This window comes from Protomyctophum parallelum (genome assembly GCF_964188405.1).
Source record: "Protomyctophum parallelum genome assembly, chromosome: 1".
Taxonomy (NCBI): domain Eukaryota; kingdom Metazoa; phylum Chordata; class Actinopteri; order Myctophiformes; family Myctophidae; genus Protomyctophum; species Protomyctophum parallelum.
In genome coordinates this window covers 98169988-98190753 of record NC_139697.1, presented here as the reverse complement: position 1 = coordinate 98190753, position 20766 = coordinate 98169988, and the positions used below count along the sequence as shown (strand labels likewise).

Below are 20766 nucleotides of genomic sequence, written 5' to 3'. Positions count from 1 at the left end.
ACAACGGGTATTATTAGGTTCCCAAGTTTCATCGTTCTCAAGTAGGCCGGTGGCCGACGGGCACGTACAGGTCTAGTCCCTACAAATAACCAATGATTAGTAGCATATATAGTCACTAATACAAATGTGGGGCCACGAAACCTCGCTCAAATAGAGACACACCAATGCAACTCATTGTGAGTTGCATTGGTGTGGTCTACCAGTACCTACCCGACCCTTTTGGTGTGGTTTGGGCTTAAGAAGAACCACCTGGTATCGCACTGTGGGTTTTCAAACAGTAGTAGCCTATAAATAATACATAGACAAAAGGAAAGGTACCATGTTTACCCAGGGTAACTGGACTAAGCTCAAGAACTTGTTTACAGCCAGGTCCTGCTCATAGAACATTTCATGGTAGAGGTTCAATGCCTTGTCCAAGGGCACTTCAGCGGTGGTAATTTTAACGTGCCGGTCCGGGGATACGAACTATAGCGACCTTCCGATATCAAGACCGATCCGCAAACCGTTCGGCCACCGCTGCCTCAAGACAAAACTTCTATTCTGTGTGTGTCCTCTCCTGACTGGGCATGCTGCTGACCAAACTGTAATGTCAATGTAAATCATAACGACATACTGTACTACATACTGTACATACCTGAGCTGGTGGGCTTTCCGGTAGTAGTAGAGACAATAGAAAGGCATTTTGAGGATCTCGTACGTCTGTCCGAGTCCGTACCAGGCACGGTAGTCTCGCTTGTTTACTTCAATGGCATGTCTAGCAGAAGAGGGAGGGAAAAAATATATTTATATATAATGTGTTGTTTAGATAAACTCTCTCATATCACATGGTTGGAAATGGAGGAAAACCTTTTTCTTTACTTTGTGGAATTTATTCGCAAAGAACGGAGAAATACATTAGGTTTGTTATTTGTAATCCAGTAATTACAGGATTCTGCATCAATAAAATGAGGTAAATAAGTTAAATGAATGTGGACAGTTACAGACAGAACAAAACAATCCCCCACCAGCCCACCCTCCCACTTTCAACTTTGACGCCTTCTCATTTCACCACACAGGCATTTGTAGAAAAATACAACAGCCAATAGAAAGTAAAGACTTCATGAACGTAAAAAAGGACCCGTGTGTCACCATGGTAACATACCAGGTGTCACGACAGACTCCTAAAAACAAGGTTCATTTAGGTCAAATGGTTCCAACAATTAGACCTTCTTCTTGGTAAAACAGTCTTCTCTGGTAGAGCCTCCCATCACTGGAACAGTCTCCCTACAGAATTAAGAGAGACCTCCAACTATCTGACCTTCAAATTCAACCTGAAAAGGTGGCTAAAAACAACTCAAATCTGTAATCATGAGTAACTAACTATCAGCACTATTTAGTATTTATCACTGGTGTAATTTCTCACTTCACTTGCCGTTGTTCTGTCCCCTGTACCATGTCGATCTGTTCCTGTATTGTATTGTGTTTTTGTATGGACGTAGTGTTGGGTGCTTGCACACACATGGCATCAACGCATGGTGCTGTGTGCAGGCACACTACACTTTGTCCTTCTTTTTATCATTCATTTTTTAAGAGCCTGCCCAGGGACTACAGATGAAATTTAGCTTCGGCTAACTCTGGCCCATTTACATTGATGTGAAAACTGACATGTTGATTAATGAGCTTTGTCCCTGTCAAAAAAATAAAAATAAATAAAAAACCTGTATGCCTGGATGGCAGCAGAGGTGTTCTTCATCTCCATATATTCGTGGCCCATGAGGGTCCACGCTCCCAGGCAGCGGGGGTTCAGTTTGAGGGCTCTCTGGAAGTACAGAGCTGCCTTCTCGTGCTGCGAGCGCAAGCTGTAGTAGTTACCTGTGGACGACACGCCGACGCACAGCATATCAGCACATGATTGACCATTGATCCATTTAGACAGTTTTCTGAAACACCTCATGTCTCTATGTCAGTCGTTCTCAAACATTTTCATGTCAAGGACCCCCAAGATTATCTGTATTTGGCCGCCGAGCCCCATCTGAAAATGTGTTGTTCCAGGGACCCCCCCCCCCAGTAGCAAAGATTTGTGTTAAAAATCTCGTAGCGCGAGCATAGTAAACTTTACAATCATGCCGACGTTGATCCATTGATTTCCTTATTTTTATTATTTTTTTGCTACATTTTAGAGTAGCCAATTTAATTGTTATGCAAATGAACCCTCCCGGGCACATCTTCTGTGTTGCCACTGCTGGCCCAGTCAGTTTAGAGCTTGCCCAGTCTAACTTCCAAGAGAGGAGAGGGTGGCGAAAAAACAAGAAAAGATAGCCTACTGTGGCAGACCTAGTGCATGCAAATTTCTGTTAGTAGCAAACTACTGCACGTCTCCACTCTGTCCTTCTTACCTATAACACAGCACGTCTCCACTCTGTACTTGTCTATCTCCACCAGGTTGTGGGCCAGATAGCTGAGCTCTGGCCTCATGCTCTGTGGAAGCACAAAGAACACACAGTCAGTCAGGTATACAAACACACATCTATGGATGAGATGTGACACAGAATACACAGTCTGTCAGGTATACAAACACACATCTATGGATGAGATGTGACACAGAATACACAGTCAGTCAGGTATACAAACATCTATGGATGAGATGTGACACAGAACACACTGTCAGTCAGGTATACAAACATCTATGGATGAGATGTGACACAGAACACACTGTCAGTCAGGTATACAAACACATAATGGTGCGTTCACACGGGCAGATGTGAACAGGGTGGGATATAACCCTCAGCCTAGTAGGAAAAGTGCGTAAAATATTTCACGTACATTGCACGCTCACGTTCATGATTTGAGGCTTTTTGTTCAAAACGACTTCCATCCACTAGTGATCAGAGAGAGACTCACTTTGACGTAGAGCAGGTTACTGAAGGTGTCCATGTTCACTACTGATCAGAGAGAGACTCACTTTGACGTAGAGCAGGTTAGAGAAGGTGTCCATGTTCACTACTGATCAGAGAGAGACTCACCTTGACGTAGAGCAGGTTGGAGAAGGTGTCCATGTTCACTACTGATCAGAGAGAGACTCACCTTGACGTAGAGCAGGTTGGAGAAGGTGTCCATGTTCACTACTGATCAGAGAGAGACTCACCTTGACGTAGAGCAGGTTGGAGAAGGTGTCCATGTTCACTACTGATCAGAGAGACTCACTTTGACGTAGAGCAGGTTAGAGGAGGTGTCCATGTTCACTACTGATCAGAGAGAGACTCACTTTGACGTAGAGCAGGTTATAGAGAAGGGGCCTGATTCTTCAACGCGCTTCCGCTTATATATTGACGTGACGCTAGCGGAAAGGCATTTACGTGGATTTCCCACATTAATTTGGAATTCATGAAAATGGCCGTGAACTTGACGCTGCCTTTGGTTTGTCGGAAATTCCGCTAAATCCTCCGCCACCTCTTTAGGTGGCGGAGAAATTTTCGGAACCATACACTTGCGTATAGATTTATTCAGAAGGCTTTAGTCTTCATGCTGAATCAATAAATTGTTCCCAAATCTCAGATAAAATATGTAGGCATGTGTCCCCAACATATTGGTCATAAAAAAATGATAGCCTATATATATATATATATATAAAAGCCGAGTGCACTTGTATGCCTTTAATGCATGCATTAGGATATTTCTATCATGCGCGATTGGGGCTGCTCACTTGACAGCTTTCTACTCGCAGTGCAACGCGTTGTGAGCTTGTAGATCGGCTCTCGCGGACTCGCTGCATGTTAAAAAACAAACTCACAATTATAATAAGAACATAGGCCTGGTTAGTGTTGTATAGTTAGTGAGTCAGTTCTCTGGTGTGTGTGTGTGTGTGTGTGTGTGTGTGTGTGTGTGTGTGTGTGGGGGCAGACAGCAGCGTGCTGCCGATCCGATTCACATTGGAAAAAAATAGAAGACCACATTAGCCTAATGAATGGCATCAGCGTGTTTGAAAGTCGGCCAGTCATATCATAGTTTTAAGCCAGCTCACCTGCACTCGCACTTGTTCACAAACATGACGGGCAGACTTTATAATAATGTATATTATTGATATTGATCACATGCATGGATGCCACACACAGAATAGTTTAACTCACTGGATAAACTCACTGGATTATAATTTCTTCAGACAAGAGGATCCCAGGCCTACGAGGTAGGCCTATAATTATTCACTTATGAATGTATAGGCTACTGTTCTTTATCGCGCAAACCAGTGTCGAGGGCCCATGCCCCCCTCCCTCTCTCTCTCCTCTCTCTCTCTCTCTCTCTCTCTCTCTCTCTCTCTCTTTTGCATTGACATATATCCGATATCGGATATGTTTTACCTCTGCAAAGGTGTGAGTGAGCACCCGCCTTGGTCCAGAACTTAATTAAATAAATTATAATTATATTGCTTCAGCGGAGCACGCACCGTTGTACATAGTTTGTACATATATAGTAGCCTACAGTGGTAATATACAATGGTGCAAAAACGACATAACATAAAAGCCCTAACTGTCCTGTAGAATTATTAAATTAATAGAGTGCGGGCTATATTCATAGCAGTGACCGCGGCTGTAATTTCTTTCCAGCAATCATTTTTATTGTAATTTGTGAAGCCGCTATATAGTCTGCGGCTGCAAAGCCTTTTTTCTTTTTTTGACAGACGGATCTCAGACAAACTGCTGTCTGCTGAGTCATGCTTGAAGCCTTTTATGGTACGATATGGGGCGTGGATCTATGCAGATGAGGTTGTCGGTTGCTTTTCCGATCACTTTGCACCCGCTGCATTCAGTATGACATACACCTGCGATACGCCTGCGAACCTGTGGTACACACCACTCTCTGAATAACACGTCATCTCAACTTAGCTTGATCGGACGGATAAATACGATATCTGTTTCCGCCACCGTTACACTCTGGCGCATTTCGTTTTTGAAGAATCAGGACCAAGGTGTCCATGTTCACTACTGATCAGAGAGAGACTCACTTTGACGTAGAGCAGGTTACTGAAGGTGTCCATGTTCACTACTGATCAGAGAGAGACTCACCTTGACGTAGAGCAGGTTAGAGGTGTCCATGTTCACTAGTGATCAGAGAGAGACTCACCTTGACGTAGAGCAGGTTACTGAAGGTGTCCATGTTCTCGATGCGATACGGATCCTGCTCCCGCAGCTCATTAAACAGAGCCAGAGCTTGATCGATATCTACAATTAAGAAGAACAAACAAACAAAACAAAAATAAAGACCCAGAGCACCGATATTGATCCCCATGGGGGGCAGGGGGGGGGGGGGATGATTGGGCAGTGGCAAGGGAACAGAAATACAATAAGAAATGATAAAAGAATCACCATCATCGTCATTATCATTAATAGCTTCTATTGCCTGAAGTGAGATCTCACCGAATCCAATAGTGTTCTGTAATGGCAACCATTAAACCAATTACAATGTAGCTCCTAACTCCTTAACTTTGGGACTTTGCAGAGCGCTTTGGGGGAAAGCATTATATAAATGCAGTCCATTTACAAAGGGGTGGTTCCGATCAGAATGTTTGGGACAGATAAGGCTACCAATAACTTTCTTCCAAGATCGACCACTGCTACTGACAAATCAAACAAACGCTATTGTGTAAAAGGTGGCCTGGTTATATGGCCAATTAAATCACTAATTAAATCACTGCCTACTTTGACACAAAAGCTTTTATTTAGTTTCCATTTAGTTTTCGTCAGTGGAAAAAGGTAGTCGACGAAAAATTTTCATCTTAGTGTTAGTCGACGAAGACTAAAACAACACCTCTGATGTTGTGGTAGGCAGTGTTGTTTTTGGCAGCAGATTTAGATTTTAGTTTTAGTCTCTTGAATAGTTTTCACTTAGTTTAGTCACATTTTAGTCACCTGGAATGTTTTAGTATTAGTCTAGTTTTAGTCGACTAAATGTAAGATTTTAGTAGACGAAATCTACAGGTGATTTAGTCGACTAAAATTAATTTTGGCGGGCCTTGATGCCCTTTTCTTTACACTTGCTGATAATAGCAGATCTACAAGCGCTTGTAGATCTGCTACTTTCAGCATGCAACTAATTGTAAAATGACTTATACTGGACTTACTGTATCTCTTGTCCACTAGTCTTAGTTTAAGACTTAGTTTAATGTCGTGCTTTAGCTATTGAAAAATAGCAGATCTACAAGCTCATAGCGCGCCACCGAGTGGCGCGCTACGAGCTTGCAGGTCTGCTATTTTTTGAAAAATCGAAGAGCGACTGAACATAGAAGACATTTTTAGAATCTGATCTCAGGTCAGAATGGAAAACTGTCAGGATGTAGAAGACATTTTTAGAATCTGATCTCAGGTCAGAATGGAAAACTGTCAGGATGTAGAAGAATTTTTTTAGAATCTGATCTCAGGTCAGAATGGAAAACTGTCAGGATGTAGAAGACATTTTTTAGAATCTGATCTCAGGTCAGAATGGGGGACAACAGTACCTCTGATGTTGTGGTAGGCCACTGCGATCTGGGAGATGATGTAGGTGCTCTTGGAGAAGCCGGCCTCGATGAGGCTCTGGTACTTCTGCAGGGCCTCCTTGATCATCTGCAGCTCCGTGTACATGTGAGCCATGAAGAAGTCTCGGATCCAGCAGTCCGGCAGAGACAGAGACTTCAGCTGGAGAGGAGAGGAGAGGAGGGGAGGAGAGGAGAGGGGAGGGGAGAGGAGGGGAGGGGAGAGGAGAGGAGAGGAGAGGAGAGGAGAGGAGAGGAGAGGAGAGGAGAGGAGAGGAGAGGAGAGAAGGACACAATGAGACATTCATCCTAATTCTGAGGCTGCATTTCTTTTAGGGACGCAGCCATATGGTCCACAAGGATACCAGAATAAATTGCATTGATCTTTTACTGTGGAAGCTTGTGATTTCTTAACGGTTTCAAAAGACGCACATGCTAATGTTTCCTAGCCTGATTAGTCTATGGTCTACTCTATGCCATAGACTAATCAGGCTAGGAACGCTGTTAACCTGGCTCCATAGACTCTATGGAGCCAGGTTAACAGCGTTCCTATAAAGCATAAATATGAAATCAACATTTAATTGATAGGCCAATGCAATGCAAGAATTATTGTAAATCTAGGATGGTGAATGAGGTCAACGCTGAGGATTACCTGAATAAAACTATTTACAGTATGTGCAATTACTAACATTTGATTTTAATGTCGATTAATCATTTTTATTAGAGATGTCCCGATACTGTATTGGTATCGGAAAAGTATCGGATCGGCCCTTATTTGGTAAATAAAATGTTGCCCAAACTGCAAGTGCACATTTGAGTGAGGAGTCTGCTATAAACACAACACAAGATATATAGGTAGATAGCTATAAACACAACAAGATATATAGGTAGATAGCTATAAACACAACACAAGATATATAGCTAGATAGCTATAAACACAACAAGATATATAGATAGATAGCTATAAACACAACAAGATATATAGGTAGATAGCTATAAACACAACACAAGATATATAGCTAGATAGCTATAAACACAACAAGATATATAGGTAGATAGCTATAAACACAACAAGATATATAGGTAGATAGCTATAAACACAACAAGATATATAGCTAGATAGCTATAAACACAACAAGATATATAGCTAGATAGCTATAAACACAACAAGATATATAGGTAGATAGCTATAAACACAACACAAGATAGCTAGATAGCTATAAACACAACACAAGGTAGCTAGATAGCTATAAACACAACAAGATATATAGGTAGATGGCTATAAACACAACACAACACGAGATATACTAGCTAGATAGCTATAAACACAATTCCCAGTCGGTGGACTTCAAAATGAGATATTATTTATTTTATTATTATATATATATATATATATATATATTATTCTCTGGAAAATGGTGGTATCGGGATCAGATCGGAAAGGAAAAAAGTGCATCAGGACATCCCTAATTTCCCATATTTTATTTGATAGCTTACTGTACGTAAGCTTACAGGAAATGGGGGGGGGGGGGGGGGGGGGGGAGAGATGGAGGGCCGCAACACGCCTGTCAGGCTGGATTAGGAAGCCAAGGTGGCCGGACCGCTAGGCAGGCCCGGGCCGATTAATCATTCTTAATAACATTAAAATGATTCTGATCAGTCATGCACATCCCTAGTAGACAGACAGACAGACAGGGGGGGGTCAATCCTTTGTAGAATGTGGCTGTTTAATGACAGAGACCATCACAGCACGCTTGGCAGCTGGTTATGATGAGCGGTCACATGGTCACACCACACCGACAGGGAACGGACGGCTAACATAATTGCCTCTCTCCGTCCCGCAACGGAACAGAAGAGAACACCCACATCTTGTACAGTGGGGGGGGGGGGGGGCAGGGAGTTAGGTCAATGGCTTCTTTTTAACCCCATTTAGGCGGGAACCCCTTTTGGTGTTAGCATTATGTCATGCATTAGCAGCTATTGAAAAATAGCAGATCTACAAGCTCCGAGCTTGTAGTTCTGCTATTTTTTGAAAAATCGAAGAACGACTGACATAGAAACATAGTTTTTTCAGAAAACTGTCAGGATGTAGAAGAACATTTTTTTAGAATCTGATCTCAGGTCAGAATGGGTTAAGACAGTTTCAGCACAGTGTCTATGATTGACTTTAGAATGAAGGCAAGTCTACTCAAAGATGTGGGGTTATGCATGGGGTGTCAAATGAAGAAAATGCCGCATGCGATATAATTCTGCTTTTTTTTTCTCCTTTATTTCAACCCATTATACACTATGTGCTATAATATGGGTGTCACACTCACAATTATAGTTTGGCGATTAGTTGTCACTCAAATAATTGTGATTAACGATTTAATTATGTGTCCGTCGTTGGATCATTGGAACGTCACGAATCAGAATTACATTTATTTTCGTAAGTCTTCGTAATAAAGTGCACATGAGGGCAGATATATTAAAAAAGAAAAAACATATAAAAAAAATGTTACACTTAAAAAAGATGAATAGTGGAAATCGCCGATCTACAAGCTACAAAACACATTTTGAACTTGGAAGTATGCCATTTCCATATTTGAAAATGTTTTAAATAATGTGAAAAGAATTTCACATGGAAATGGTTGACAATAATTATGCAAAACAATAATTTGCGATCATCACCTCAAATAACTGCCATTAGACGATAATGATTAACCCATTCTTGGCGGGAACCCCTTTTGGTGTTAGCATTATGCTATGCTTTAGCTATTGAAAAATAGCAGACCTACTTGTAGGTCTGCTATTTTTGAAAATTCGAAGAACGACTGACATAGAAACATAGCTTTTTCAGAAAACTGTCAGGATGCAGAAGACATTTTTCAGAATCTGATCTCACGCTGTGGGTCTTTATTATTTCCACAATGGGGTGCCTGTGGAACACTCCAGGGGTGTGCGTGTGCTCGCGCACACACACACACACACACACACGCACACACACACCTAATTATGTGTGTGTATTTACCATCTCTATGTTGGTGACCAGGTTGCAGAGCTCCAGCCAGGCTCCCCAGTGCAGAGGCACCTTATTATGTGTGTGTATTTACCATCTCTATGTTGGTGACCAGGTTGCAGAGCTCCAGCCAGGCTCCCCAGTGCAGAGGCACCTTATTATGTGTGTGTATTTACCATCTCTATGTTGGTGACCAGGTTGCACAGCTCCAGCCAGGCTCCCCAGTGCAGAGGCAGGGCGTGCGTCGCCTCGACAAACACCTCCACCGCCTCCTTGAGCAGATCCAGCTTCCGTAGCACCACCCCATACCTGGGGAGAACACACAGACACACACACACACACACACACACACACACACACACACACACACACACACACACACACACACACACACACACACACACACACACACACACACACACACACACACACACACACACACACACACACACACACACACACACACACACACACACACACACACACACACACACACACACACACACACACATTACGGTTTTCTTAATTTCCTGAAAAATGTATATATTTCATTTCCGGAAAAATGAACATTTTGGAGTTAGGTGGTTTCTTCCGGACAGCGGAGAAATGCTACAGATAACAGTATGCGTCACGCTCAGAATTGGAAGAAACACTGACATGGATGAGACATACGTGTGTGTGTGTGGGAACCATTTAACGCAATATGCGTTAAATGTTTGTATTTTGTGTTTTAGAGTATTATGTCTTTTGTTTTAAATGCACTGAGCTGGTTTGCAAATCAATTTTGTTGTCTCGTACAATGACAATAAAGATATTCTGATTCATAGAGTATTAAAAGGATAGAGACTGATCTGGCACGAAGCTCCGCCCCCTCCGCTATTCATGTCAGTGGAAGTTGCTCAGTGGCGTTTTGAAGCCCCGGAGGGACCGTCTATTTCCGCCTTTTTGGGCGCATTTCCGCATTTTACCTCCACATTTTGGTGGTCAAATGCGGAAGTGCAACCGAGCGCTCAATGTTAAAGCCCTGCAGCTGCACGGGGTTTCCTCGTCATGAATCCACGGGTCCGCCTGCAGTCCTTCCTCTTACCACTAGGGCCCAGCGCTTCAACGTTGGAGTGCCTGGCTGGCCCCTTGGTGGGAACGCTAGAGGATTCTTACAGGTAGAGTGTGAACTGTGAAGCCATCCAGCTCCCCTGTGTGTGTGTGTGTGTGTGTGTGTGTGTTCTTACAGGTAGAGTGTGAATCCATCCAGTTCTCCAGCGCTGTGCTTCTTGCTCAGCTCCACCCTCAGTTCACGCAGGGCTTCGTTTCGGACCTGGCCTTTCTCCAGTGGACCTGGGGGGGGGGGGGGGGGGGAACAGAAAGACTTCAGTGCATTGTGCTTACACATGTTTAATCCTGAGTTTAAGTTTTGTTGTGTTCAAGATCTGATTTTAGGCATGTTTAAGCCTCCAGGAAAATCCGTGTTGAGGTTCTTAATCCACTGTTTTTCATTAAAACGTCTTTGTCCTAAAACTGTCCAGTTGGGATTGTGTTGTTGGGATTGTGTTGTTCCAGCGCCTTTTAGAGCTTCAATGCCGTGAGCCATGAAATGTTGAACCAACCTTGTGGTTGTCTTTTTTGCATTGTTAATATTGTATCTGTGTTGTCCCAGCCTTGTACCTATTGTTTTACCCGTTTCTCCGACATATTGTAAACCACATTTTTGTGATTACATAAATGCAGTTTCTCCAACACGCGTTTTGTAGTTCTATTTTTGACTAATTGTTTGGGTTTGAAGTATTCTGGTCCCTGGCGTGCTGGTGTGTTGATTTATTTTAGCTTGCTGTGTACTAGATAGACACGTTGTGAGCTTGTAGATCTGCCAAATCAGTGTAAAATCAGCCATTACGACGGCATCAAGGCTTAGCCAAAACACATTTTAGTCGACTAGATCATCAACTGTAGATTTAGTCGAATGAAATCCTATGATATTCAGTCGACTAAAACTAGACTAAGACTAATTTCTCGACCGTTTCGGACGCGGGAAGGCTCGCCGGAACAGGAAGAATGCGGTATATATACAAACATATATACAAACATCGGCATCGATGACTATTGGCTATCGGCTAGATATCTTTTTTTAACATCGGTATCCGCCAATAATTTCCACATCGGTGCACCCCTCGTAGGAAACAAAACAAATCAAAGGGACTCATAACATGTATACATGTATATAAATGTAATCTTCATTCCAAAGTCCATAGACTCCAATGCATTCTGTAAACTTCCGGTTCATTCCTTTGTCACTCTTGGCCAATAGAAGTGTATGTAGAAGAGCCACCATTGGACTGAAGCCCCATGAAGTGAACAGAGTTGTCGTAACTCTCTCATCTATACGACTCTGGAATAGGATAACCACTCAGATTAGTAGCAGGTCATTCTGTGACATCAGTCATCTACGACACACAAACTTGGCCTACAAGTGACATCATGTCTACGTCACACGTAGGCCCGCTAACCTATATAAGTGCTGACCCACACAGTAGGACGGCATGGCCTTCAAGTCATTCATTCAAGTTATTCAGGACTGCATTATTTTACCGGGAGAAACCTATAAACTACTGAGTGAAATGCTTTGTTGGACGGTGCACCTAAAAGGGCTTCCAGAGACACGGTATGATGCTGCTGTAGCAGTGGACCACAAAGTGTACTGCTTTAGAGGAGACTTTATCGAGTCAGAGCGGCGGACTGAAGTGCATGTCTTCAACACAGAGTCTTTATGCTGGACCGAGTTGCCACCAGAGACACATAGAAGAGGACAACGCCCCCTACAGGTTCACCCCATGAAAACCAGCCGCACAGCTGTGCTGATCGACCCTTTCATCTACATCTGGGGGGGAGTGACTGACATAGGGAACTACAGCACGGTGCTTTATGCATTTGATGTCGACGACCACAGAATGCTCACACCCAAGGTTTCTGGGACCGTTCCACAGGGGAGGTACGGCCACTCGGCCTGTGTTGTTGGGAAGGTCATGTTTATCTATGGAGGATACAACCATCTGACTGGACATACTATCTACAAGTTGGACACCTCCACAATGGTCTGGTCTTTAATTAACACCAGAGGAACTCCACCTCCTGCTTCACAATGTCACTCTTCCACCATCATCGGGACAAAGATTTTTTGGGGCTATGGGAGGGGTCAGAACCACAACACCATCAGAGTGTTTGACACAGAGACTAACTCTTGGATGAACACTCCTTCTGCACAGCTTGTTCCAGAAGGACGCCACGGTCATTCAGCCTTTTCCTACAATGGAGAGCTGTACATATTTGGTTACAGTAACATATTTGGTGGCTTCAATGATCTGTGGAAGTTCAGTCCAGAGACCTTCACCTGGAAGAAGGTTGAGTCCAAAGGGAATGTTCCATGTTTAAACCCAACATGGAGTCACATGGTATTCTGTTGCATGGCGGGAGATCGTATCATACTATTTGGAGGACAAAGATCATCCAACACAGTCAATGATGACCTGTATGTCTTAGACTTGAGTCCTAGTCTGAAGACTTTATGCAAACTGACAGTTATCCAGTACGGTCTGGAGCAGTCTGAACTCCCACACAACATCAGGTGGGAACTGGCAGCCATGAATACCAACAGCCGATAGGAAAAACAATAACAGCCCATAAAAAAAGAAAGAAACAGAGGGAAAGCCGACAATACAGCAGATTTCAACACTGCTCTCCACAGCCAGAAACTTTGATCTAAATTGAGTTTTTACTAAAATATAACTTATTGGTGTCCAATTTAACTTCTGTGAGTTTAAATTTGTTTTGTTTTAGAGAAAAAAAAAGCTAAAAGATTGCAGTAACTACAGAACCAAGGTAGAGTGTAGGAACTACATGTTGGGGGTCAAGGGTCAAATCAATAATAAATTAGGTCAAATCCCGATGGTAACCACAAGGTTCCCAGTTCGATCCCTGTGGGCTCCCCTAGTGTCGGTGTCCAAGTGTCCTTGAGCAAGACTCTGAACCCCTGATTGCTCCCGATGTGCTGGTCGGTGCCTTGCATGGTTTCCTCTGTCATCGGTGTGTGAATGTGTGAATTTTGCCCTTTTTTCTTTTTTGCCCATTTTGGGCGGGAACCCCTTTTGGTGTTAGCATCATGTCATGCTTTAGCTATTGAAAAATAGCAGATCTACAAGCTCATAGCGCGCCACCGAGTGGCGCGCTACGAGCTTGTAGGTCTGCTATTTTTGAAAAATCGAAGAACGACTGACATAGAAACATAGCTTTTTCAGAATACTGTCAGGATGTATAAGACATTTTTAGAATCTGATCTCAGGTCAGAATGGGTTTAGAGCATCTGCTAAATGTGTAAATTGCTGGTCTTCAGAACACAGTGGGTGTAATGTATTAATGTAATGTGTTTGGTTCCCTCGAGGCAGCTTAGACGATATTATTATGATCATCTATTGTGACCGTCATACTGTACCTGAGGGCCAGGAGAGCAAAACCTGATATTGTCCTACACAGGGCAATTTAAATCGGTGTAATATCCATGATATTTGTGAAATGAGACTACTGTACATATCTGGGATTTTGGGATATCATAATATTGTGTGTAATGTGTTTACAGTAAAGTGATGTAATTTCTCCGCCACTTACATAAATTACTGTTCTATCATTTGCCTTCACCCACTAAATTATACAAGTGATGCAGAACATGTTCGGCAGAAAATGTCTACAAAAATGCATTTTCGGTCTATTCGGTTTCGGCCCGAATATCGGTTTAGGCAGAAAATATATCACTGAATAATATTGTATGCAATTAATGCATTCAAAAGAGCTGAATAAATGTTTAATGGACCCATAGTGATTATTATTTAAGTTAAGTGTTGCCATAACCACTTATTTTGCCATAAATCAGGTAGCTTTAAGGTACAGCAATGGTAGGAAAAGTATATATAATATTAATATTCGGCTATTGGGTTTTCAGGCCAATTGTTTCCTATATTCGGTTTCGGCCAAGAATGTCCCTTTGGGTGCATCTCTATACTAGACATTACTGGTGATTATCCCATTCAGACCCGAGCTCCATTCTACAAAATGTCTTCTGACTCCTGACAGTTTTCTGAAAAACCTATTTCTATATCAGTGGTTCTCATACTATTTCATGTCAAGGACCCCTAGAATCATATGTATTTGGCCTCCGACCCCCATCGGAAGCAAAGATTTGAGTTAAAAACGTTAACTGAAACGTTGACACTCTGAAAGAATATATATTCCAAAAGCGTGCCACATTTTCACGATTTTTCAAAAGTAGCAGACCTACAAGCTCATAGCGCGGCACTCAGTGCCGCGCTATGCGCTTGTAGATCTGCTATTTTTCAATAGCTAAAGTATAAAATAATGCTTTAAAGAACACCAAAAAGGGGTTCCCGCCCCAAAAATAGATATTTCTGAGGATGACGGGGACCGGATCGGAACCAGAACTGTGAGAGATGATCCTCACCTAGACTGTCTACCGTCTCGTCATCCTTCTTCTTCTCTCCCGACTGAAGAACACAAGAAGAAGATACATGTGGAGAGATGAGCATAAATAATATGATAATATATAAGATACATGTGGAGAATGCACCAAAAGATGAGCATAAATAACACATAAATAATACATACAGATACATGTGGAGAATGCACCAAAAGATTAGCATAAATAACATGAAGGCAACTGAAAATGAATGGTTGGGACAGCCAAATAAAAACAGTTTTCTGAACGTTATTCCTTCTTATAGGGCCGATTCATACTCCTATTTTAGAGCCGAATAAAAGTCGGTTCGGCTCTGTAGAGCCTACAATGTGACGTCATTTGGCTCTGTAGAGCCTACAATGTGACGTCATTTGGCTCTGTAGAGGGGGGGGGGGTACCGTCCTAAAGTCGGCTCTTCGGTGCTACTGAAAATTTCTGACGAGCCGAAATCATTTCGGCACGACAGCGCCGAAACAAAATAGGAGTATGAATCGGCCCTCAGTATATGCAGTGAAATGTTTGACACTTTGAGAGTCATAGGTGGACATTCTCAAAGATAGCAGCTCTACAAGATCACGACGTTGACACATCACGACAACACGATGTGGACTAGGGGATCTGATTTACACCAATATGGCTTAAGTGGTTAATTTGTTATACTTTCAGAGTCTAAGAGACACTAGTAGATCTGATTCTACAAATGCCTTCTACATCCTGACAGTTTTCTGAAAAAGCTATGTTTCTGTGTCAGTCGTTCTTCGATTTTTCAAAAATAGCAGACCTACAAGCTCGTAGCGCGCCACTCGGTGGCGCGCTACGAGCTTGTAGATCTGCTATTTTTCCAATAGCTAAAGCACAATGTAATGCTAACACCAAAAGTAACAGCATTTGGCAACATTGCGAGGTTTCTCCACCCCGACAAAGACAGCGATATCTTTAGGACCCAGGAGGACCCCGGAGGCGTCTCACCAGATAGCGTGAGTACATGTACAGGAAGTAGGCCTTCTGGCTGCGACAGCCTCGCAGGAAGTAGGCGGCGCGGTCGTACTCTTTCAGGTCGAAGTAGGACTTGGCCAAACCCAGAGCATCCAGGTCCAGAGCATCATCCTGTTGGGAGGGGGGAGAGAGAGAGAGAGAGAGACAGAGAGTCAGAGACAGAGAGACAGAGAGTCAGAGACAGAGACAGAGAGACAGAGAGACAGAGACAGAGACAGAGAGTCAGAGACAGAGAGACAGAGCGACAGAGAGACAGAGACAGAGAGACAGAGACAGAGCGACAGAGACAGAGAGACAGAGAGACAGAGAGAGACAGAGACCGAGAGACAGAGATAGAGAGAGAACAGAAAGACAGATGTAGGCCTGTCACAATTACTGCATAATCGCCTAATTGCAATTATCTTTGCATAATTGTCTGCTATGCAACCATTTCCACTATTTTGCACATTTTTGGGAAAGAAAAATATATTATATATATTAAAATATAAAATATATATTGTCCATTTCACATAGTCTTATTAAATAAAAACGGTGTGAAAGGGACATTTATAGTGTGCTGTCTTATACAAACCTCTGTGAAGGGGGCCGGTGGGGGCAGTGTATAGTGTATAGTGTGCTGTCTTATACAAACCTCTGTGAAGGGGCCCGGTGGGGGCAGTGTATAGTGTATAGTCTTATACAAACCTCTGTGAAGGGGGCCGGTGGGGGCAGCTCATCCTTGGAAAGGGGCGCCAACGCAAACGCCAACTCTGAAGCCCTGAACATTCACACACAGTCAGGAAGTATAAGAAGAATTATAATCTTTAAGATGTAAACTGTTACACTACTTTGAGCCAAAGAATGTTCAATGAATCAGTAAACCACTTTAGTTCTTAGAAGTGTTGACTGTTAGGGCCGATTCATACTCCTATTTTACGGCTGTTTCTGCGCTGTAGAGCCGAAATGAAATTTTCAGTAGCACCGAAGAGACGACTTTAGGACGGTACCCGCCCCCCCCCCCCCCCCCCCGAACCTCAAATGACGTCACATTGTAGTCTCTACAGGGCCGAACCGACTTTTATTCGGTTCTAAAATAGGAGTATGAATCGGCCCTAAGGTTTAGGACAATAAATAAATCAAGTGTGTTCTAAAACAACAGAATTTTGTTTCTTGAAAAAACAAAGACATTAGTGATTGATTGAATAGTGTATTAGACAGAATGTATAAACAGCAACAGTCAAAGACTCCAAAAGAGACAGCACCAAAAAAGGGTCCTCCTTGCGGTCTTGTTTCCATGTAGGCCCTATGCAATCAATTCATTTAGACATTTTTATTAACGAGTTGCGCTGCTGCCTCCTGCATTATGGGCAAATTCTAAACAGGTGGTACGCAGGGCCGCTCAGTGACTACAGCGAGTGCTTCCAAACTTCCAACACTTAGAAAAAGAATCACCTGAGGCTGCACAGAATTTCTTCACAGAAAGTATAGCTCAGAACAGAACATGTCTACGGTGGATTTTTATGAAACAAAAGCTTGGCAGATATAAAGAGGATAATTCAAGCTTGGCCTAGAGCTGCGGCAATGTTGGTTGGTGAGTTTAACAGTTGTTTAAGACAAGCAGATCGCAAACACAAATTGGAGGAATGGGGAGTCAAATGAGTCAATGGAGGGTATTGCAACTCAAAACAATCCTAGAGTTGCAAATTGCAGCTATAGTTAGTGCCTTACCTTACTGCCTTGCATGGTTTCCTCCACCATCGGTGTATGAATGTGTTATGTGTGTATGAATGGGTGATTGTAATGCACAATCTATGTAAAGCACTTAGATAAAAGCGCTATATAAAAAATGCACCATTTACCATTTATTGTCATTTTTTATCTACTGCCCTAAACTGTCCACATTCATCAAGACAGTGCCCATACACTGCTTTCATTTATTTTGCCAGTATCTGCCTTATGTTTGCTTAGCTTCTTTGCTGCTGTTAACTAACCGACATGACGACTGAATTGCCCTGACAGGATAAATAAATGCATATAGAATAGGTCTCATATCTCTCCGTCATCATCTCTCATCACTCAACTCAACTTAGTGAGTTTGACTGTAAACAACAATCTCGATGGTTTTAGGGGAGAGCTTTGATTTAGACTCATGACTCGGTCAAAGTGTTTTACAGAGCAAAAAAGTGAAGCAAAAATGCACAAAAACAACATAACAAACAACAAAAGAATAGCAGTGAATACTCAGTGAATAAGTACTGCTATTACTGTATTATACAGTATTACTATTACTGTAATGCCTTAAGAAGGCAGGACATGAATAACAAGGGTTTTAAAAGCTCAACTAAAAGCAAGAGTCAAGAAGTAGGTCTTGAGCTGACAGGTTAATACTCAAAAACTGCATATAATGGACACTGTATTCGAAATATTATCCGGATCACAGCCTAGGTGTTCAGGTATAAAGGTAAAGTCGGTGATGTTAGCTAGCACTAGTATATCGTATTAAACATTGCAGAGACACCATGGTCATCATGTAATGTTTAAAATAAATATGAAACGTCAGAGTGACTCTTACCATTTGACGCTGTGCACAAGACCCCTCTCTTTGCACAAGGATATCACTGAAATTAGATCCTTTTTGATTTGTTTCAAATCCCCAAACTCACTACACAGAGCCGCCATTTTTTTCACATTTCAATAAGGACGCGCCCCATTGGCTACGCGGCGCAGGGAGCATGCGACCGGCGGGTTGGTTCGACGTTGGCCTATCAGCAGCGAAGGTTACTTCGCGACCGTCCCTCCAGGCGATGGGACGTAGACAGTGTTGATTGTTTATTGTTTATAAGGATCCCCATTAGCTTTTGCCTTAATGCCTTGACAATGACAACAGCTAGTCTTCCTGGGGTCCGACACAGACAAACATTTAACATTTAACAAAGGCAATACTTACAATTGTTTACAAACACTAACTCAAAATAAAACATAGTAAAATAAAATATAAAATAAGTGTCGCCATGTCTGCGTTTTATAAGCGACCTTGGGCTTATATTTCTAAAGCTGCTTGTAAATGTAGGTTGCGCTATAAATGTATGGGCTTGTTTATTTTGGCTTGTTCCTAAAGTATAGTTGCTGATTTGGGCTTGAAATTCTAAAGTGTAGTTGTTTATTTGGGCTTGTATGATTTGGGCTTGTTTCTAATGTGGTATGAACCAGTGGTTCTCTCAAACATGTGTTTATTTGTGAAAATAAAATGTGTTGTCAGGGAGTTGGGGACAAGATTTAATCCCACAATTAACTTTTTGCATAGGTGCATCTTTTGGACTTGTTTTCATATACATGGTTGCTTATCTTTCTAGCCAAATCTGGCACCAGGAGACCGCAGTATAAAGGGTGTATTTCAGGCTCAACTCAGTGCGCTGGCTTAGCTCAGTGGTTACTTCATTCAAAAATGACTTCCATCTCCTGTGATCGAAAGTGATGTGGGGGATCGAACCACGGGCGCTGTCCAGCGTTTTGTGTTTCTTTCTGTTTGATTTTGATACCCCAGAGAAACGGTCCGTGTATTACGGTCATTTGAATTCTACCGTAAATGTAGGTTGCGCTTTTATGGGCTTGTTTCTAAAGTGTGGTTGATTAATTTGGCTTGTTAGTTGCTGATTTGGGCTTGTTTCTAAAGTGTAGCCTAGTTGTTTATTTGGGCTTGTATGATTTGGGCTTGTTTCTAATGTGGTATGAACCAAATTATTATCTATTTTATTTGTGAAAATAAAATGTGTTGTCAGGGAGTTGGGGACAAGATTTAATCCCACAATTACCTTTTTTGCATAGGTGCATCTTCTGGACTTGTTTTCATATACATGGTTGCTTATCTTTCTTGCGAAATCTGGCAACCAGGAGCCCGCAGTATAAAGGGTGTATTTCAGGCTCAACTCAGTGCGCTGGCTTAGCTCAGTGGTTACTTCATTCAAATGTTTATGAATTTCCATCTCCTGTGATCGAAAGTGAAGCGGGGGATCGAACCACGGGCGCTGTCCAGCGTTTTGTGTTTCTGTTTGTTTTTGATTCCGCAGAGAAACCAGACGAGTTCACGTTCATTTGAAAGCTATATTATTATATTATAATACACCAAAATAGATCAATTTGTTGAGAGACGACGTCACTATATCTCGGCTAGTACTAGCCTACGTGGGGGTAAAAAAAAAAAAAAAGCCTGTTTCCGCCCGGTCTCGAACCGGGGACCTTTCGCGTGTTAGGCGAACGTGATAACCACTACACTACGGAAACTGAGGTGACCACACTGTTGTTGACATGGACCTTTATTAGCTCTGGTCCATAGCCTTTACTACAGAATCGGAGCAGTAGAAGGCTATGGACCAGAGCTAGACCTTTATAGGTGATCATCAACCGAAATAGATTACATTTTCTGTAAATAATAAATATTTACTGCTCCTAGTATTGATGTATACACGATAAAAACAAGCCACCATTAACATTTTCTTAACCGATTTTGTTTTAATTATTATGCATGTTTTGTATTTTTAATATGGCTGCTATTGCATGGATTAATCTTTTGTTGTTTTCTTTTGATGTAAACTGAAAAGCACTTTGTGACTTTGTCTAGAAATGTGCTATATAAATAAACTCATTATCATCAGGGCTTTTTGTGTTACTTTTTTAGCATTGTTCCAATCAATCAATCAATCAATAAATCAATCAATCAATCAAATAACTAATCAAACAAACAAACCAACCAGTCTGTTACTCTGTTTCTTTGACTAGATCATTTGTTGAATTTTC

General features: G+C 42.2%; 1 protein-coding gene across 3 annotated transcripts in view; it reads right to left on the bottom strand.

Annotated features, from left to right (window-relative positions):
• The window catches only part of cdc23 (CDC23 (cell division cycle 23, yeast, homolog)), a gene marked incomplete at its 5' end in the record, with an annotated part of 28732 nt that extends 10081 nt beyond the window's left edge, over window positions 1-18651 (bottom strand). For all 3 annotated transcript variants that reach the window (XM_083780765.1, XM_083780766.1, XM_083780767.1), the window contains 11 exons: window positions 635-754; window positions 1698-1851; window positions 2376-2457; window positions 5098-5195; window positions 6470-6647; window positions 9659-9791; window positions 10712-10817; window positions 14983-15025; window positions 15967-16104; window positions 16678-16750; window positions 18545-18651. In XM_083780765.1, coding sequence (XP_083636891.1) covers window positions 635-754; window positions 1698-1851; window positions 2376-2457; window positions 5098-5195; window positions 6470-6647; window positions 9659-9791; window positions 10712-10817; window positions 14983-15025; window positions 15967-16104; window positions 16678-16750; window positions 18545-18651 — 1232 coding nt within the window. The remainder of the gene's footprint in view (window positions 1-634; window positions 755-1697; window positions 1852-2375; window positions 2458-5097; window positions 5196-6469; window positions 6648-9658; window positions 9792-10711; window positions 10818-14982; window positions 15026-15966; window positions 16105-16677; window positions 16751-18544) is intronic.
• Window positions 18652-20766: the final 2115 nt, after the last annotated feature.